This window comes from Sinocyclocheilus rhinocerous, unplaced genomic scaffold (assembly GCF_001515625.1).
Source record: "Sinocyclocheilus rhinocerous isolate Xijiao unplaced genomic scaffold, SAMN03320098_v1.1 scaffold1499, whole genome shotgun sequence".
Taxonomy (NCBI): Eukaryota; Metazoa; Chordata; class Actinopteri; order Cypriniformes; family Cyprinidae; genus Sinocyclocheilus; species Sinocyclocheilus rhinocerous.
The window spans coordinates 501,203-505,619 of record NW_015650016.1 but is presented as its reverse complement, the minus strand read 5'-3'; the positions used below and the strand labels follow the sequence as shown (position 1 = coordinate 505,619).

General features: G+C 42.5%; 1 protein-coding gene across 1 annotated transcript in view; it reads right to left on the bottom strand.

Moving 5' to 3' along the window:
- The window catches only part of ppfia1 (PTPRF interacting protein alpha 1), a 29,825-nt gene that overhangs the window by 10,210 nt on the left and 15,198 nt on the right, over window positions 1–4,417 (bottom strand). Inside the window, exons 18-22 of the mRNA XM_016516336.1 lie at window positions 4,197–4,366; window positions 2,657–2,753; window positions 2,387–2,398; window positions 1,078–1,159; window positions 580–780 (exon numbers count right to left, since the gene is read on the bottom strand). Of these exons, the coding sequence (XP_016371822.1) occupies window positions 580–780; window positions 1,078–1,159; window positions 2,387–2,398; window positions 2,657–2,753; window positions 4,197–4,366 (562 nt within the window). The remainder of the gene's footprint in view (window positions 1–579; window positions 781–1,077; window positions 1,160–2,386; window positions 2,399–2,656; window positions 2,754–4,196; window positions 4,367–4,417) is intronic.

The following is a 4,417-nucleotide window of genomic DNA, read 5'->3' as shown; positions in this document are numbered from 1 at the left end:
ATCCGATTCCAACAAATCATACATCATTCTGAAGATCTGTTAATCTGAATGTGAAAATGAAAATAACTCATTTTTGAAAAATTGCTCATTGTGACTAATTTTGCCAGCACAGGACATCGTTAAAATAGTCCATGTGACATCAGTAGCTTAACCGTAATGCTATGAAGCTACGAGAATACTTTTTGTGTGCAAAGAAAACAAAAATAACGACTTTATTCAACAGTTTCTTCTCTTCCGTGTCAGTCTGCTCACTGCCTTTCTGTGCCTTGACCGTGTCAGTTCTGTTGCTGTCTCTGCAGGGTCAGAGAGCTCTGGGATTTCATCAGAAATATCTTTCTTTGTGTTCTGAAGATGAACGAAGGTCTTACAGGTTTGGAACGACATGAGGGCGAGTAATTCATGACAGAACTTTCACTTTTGGGTGAACTATCCCTTTAACCTACTTCAGTTTCTAGGAGCGTGAAGCTTGTTTTCTAGACTGATCTGAGAAGAAAACCTCCCTGTGTTGATGTCTGGCAGGTTCCACCTGTGATAACATTGCAGGATATATTTGAGAGTTATTTAACGGGTGTTTCCTACCGTTCTGGAGGTAGGTGGCGCTGATGGGCTGGTGAGAGACATGATCTCCTGAATGGCGAGGCGTAGTTTGAGACGGTGAAGAGGGTTGCTGATGCCAATCTCGCGCTGGATCTCGGTGTCGGACAGATTAGACATGATGGCTCCACTCTTCACATTAGCACGGCACGCAGCTACATACCACGCAGGCATCCCGACCCACAGCTGAGAGAACACAACAACAACAACATGGGCCGATGAGAACCTCGAGCCTTACAGTATCAGGGCAAACTGCCACGCTTGTGCTTCCACTTACTCGTGATCAAACCCTCCCTGTGCCACACACAAATGAAACCGCAACTGCCTTCTCGTTAGGAATTACCAGAAGTCACATACATGAGGAAATACCACAGTCATGCTGATTCACAGCTGTAATGGAAACACTGATCTGCTACTGCGACTGGGTGATGCAGCACAGATGTGAAGCTCAGCTGTACAGCTGTACTGTAGATGTGTCTGTACCTCAAGCCACACCACCACCGTGGGACCGTCCCAATGAGCGAAGGGCAGACCCTGCCGACAGGCTTCCTCCAGCAACTCATGTCTGAAAACACAAACAAGACATCATGAGCACGCACGCATGTGCAAAGAGCACGCTTTATGGTGCAAACATGTCAGAATGATAATATGCACATGAGAGCAGAACCCAGATGGAGTCACACAGACAGAGAATGAGAGATGCGTGCGGAGGGGAAACAGCAGCTGGGTTAGCAAGAGAAAGTGTCCAGACCTCTTCACTTCCACCATCAAATCAGTGCAATACCTCGCCTGAACAACCTGGGATTCAGTGTCTTCATCACATACAAAACGATGCATCTTTACTGATAAAAGGGGGAGCAAGTTAGATTTATTTTCCTATTTTTGAGAGAACTATCACTTTCGGTCATGATAGAGGGTGGATCTTGAACCTATGCTTGCACACACTGGGACAAATATTCCTCACAGACACACTTTCTTCATTCTTCTCTAAACAAGACGTTAGGAAACATGTTTTCATCATGCCAAAACGCAGAGAAAGCAGCAGGACACCTTTCGAAGGCGAAGTTTCAAATGCACACAAAACACCAAATCACATTCTCATGTTCGTTCTTTTTGCATAATATTAGGTTATGCAGCTACTGCAGCATTAAGAGGAAAGGAGAATGCAGATAAACATGCATCACGTCATGCTGAAGAATGAAGAGAAGCATTTAGTCCTGAACGAGGCTCTGAGACCCATAATGCACTTCAGCAGAGGCCGGTCCTGGCAGCTAGTGTTCTTCCTCGAGCAGATCATCAACCATGTCCCGTCTCCTTTTCACTGGATACAACTAAACCTGGATCATTTCACATGCATTCTGCATTGTGAAAGAAGCATCAGTTTCTGGTCACCTGTGCCATTTCCGACCAGTTGAAATGTCAGTGCATCCCTGCTTTTAACCACAAACTCTCACAACTGCTTCTAGTAGATACGCTAATCTTTCTAACACATGCCAGTTTCCCGTTCCCTTCTGTGCTCTGCGGTCAGCGTAACACAGCTAACGCTCTTCACCGACTCTGCAGCGCTGATCACTAAATAAATCCATGCATCAATCTAGGAATTAACCAACAGTTCTGACACTGACACCACACCATCTCAAGCGTTAGACGGGCAGATGCAGCGGGTGAAATAGAGTCTGTAAAGGTCAGATGTTAGTAGAGCTGGAGTGCATCACAGCAAGCATGAGACGTGCAGGGGCTTTCATCACGCTTTACCGCTCCAACATCACCGAGACGGTCTGTGGTCACTTACCCTGACTTTGGGCTATGAGTGAGGCGTGGGAAGAGTGTGTGAGGAGAGAGGAGGGAACACAAGCAGAATGAGCCACTGAGACATGAATCATGACACATCATCTTCTGCTGGGAGACTGACCGCACGTTTAACAACAAACAACAAAACTAAAACAGGCGGGAAAGCATCATCATTACTCATGACAGTCAGGTGAAGACGAACTGAACTCGAGATCAACTGACCGGACTCATTTCTACTTCCTGTTTCAAACGCTACTGATGTGTCACTCACTTCTTCTGCAGCTTTCGGTTCTTCTCTGCAGGGCCGCCCATCTTCCCGAGCGTCATAGCGTCCTGTGCACTTCCTCCATCAGGCGAACCTGCCAGCGCTGATCCACACAAACACACCATCACATCAGCTTGTTCTCTCGAGTGTTTGGCTTGTAGTGGAGGAACAGTAGTATCATGTATACTGTCTGAATCTCTTCTTAACACTAGCTGTAAACTATTAAACTACTATATATAATGCTGAATATGATGTATGATAATAGCACTGGGAAACTGTAACCCCAAATATCTGTTTTAACCAGTAAATTAAGATTGGCCTAGATTATTTTACTGGATAATCATGCACTGCCGTTAAACATGTTTTTATAAAAATATGCAATATTTAAAGAGTTTTACATGCAATAATCGGTGACTGAGCGCATGCATCTCACACAAAGTATTTTCAGCTAAGCAGAATCATGAATATTTCTATATTCAATATTCTATATCTCTGCGCATTAGTCCAAACCCAAGATCATTCAAGTTCAACCTTGATGTTGTAATACCAATTATGTCATTTTATGAATAGTGCTTGGTAACACTTTACAATAAGGCTCCATTTGTTAACATCAGTTAACTATATTAGTTAACATAACTAGGATTGAAAATCCTTCTAAAGCGCTTATCAATCTTAATGTTATAACTTCAACATTTACTAACACATCGTGCTCCATTTGTTAACATCAGTTAACTATATTAGTTAACATAACTAAGATTGAAAATCCTTCTAAAGCGCTTATCAATCTTAATGTTATAACTTCAACATTTACTAACACATCGTAAAAAACAAAAGTTGTATCTGTTAATGTTTACTGGACCTTAGCTAACATGAACTAACAATAAACAGTTGTATTTTTAATAACTAATGTTAACAAAGATGAAAAAAATAAATAAAGTAACACATGTTTTCCTCATTGTTAGTTAAAGAGATGAAATGAAAATTCTGTCATTATTTACTCACCCTCAGGTTATTCCAAACCTGTATGAGTTTGTTTTTTCTGTTGAACACAAAAGAAGATATTTTGAAGAATGTTGGAACCCAAACAGCTGGTGCTCCCCACTGACTTTCACAGTATGGAGAAAAATACAATAGAAGTCAACGGAGACCATCAACTTTTTTGTTCAACAGAAGAAATAAACTTTTACAGGGTTGAGTAATTTTTGGGTGAACTATCCCTTTAATGCATTAACCAACATTAACTAGTGGGACCTTATTAAAGTGTTTTGCTTCTTTATGCTGTTTATCAAATCCCATTTTAACCCTTCTTTATTTTGGCTTTGTTCACAGTATTATGAGAGTATTGTATCGTGAGTTCAGTATTGTGTATCGACCTGTATCGTTCATTCTCATTACTGCGATATTTGACATTTAAATGAGGCAGTTAAACTCATCGTCTCATTGCAGTGATGAGAACATGGGGCTGAATGTAACGATGCAAGAACATAATAGTGTGAAAATAGGCTTTGGAGCATTGAACCCTGATGAGGTGTGGATGGTGGCACACCTGGCCCAGGAGACTCTTTCCCAAGCGGACTGGGTCGAGCCTTCTCTTTCTTTGCGAACAGTCGGCCGATGGACGACTTGATGCTCTTCTTCTTGGCTCCTTTGTTGAGTGAGTCCTGACTGCTGTTGCTGCTGCTGGGATTGCTGCCCGCTCCGTCCTGCAGCCCGGCGCTGGACACACACAGAGAGACAGAGACAGACAGAGACACATACACACACAGA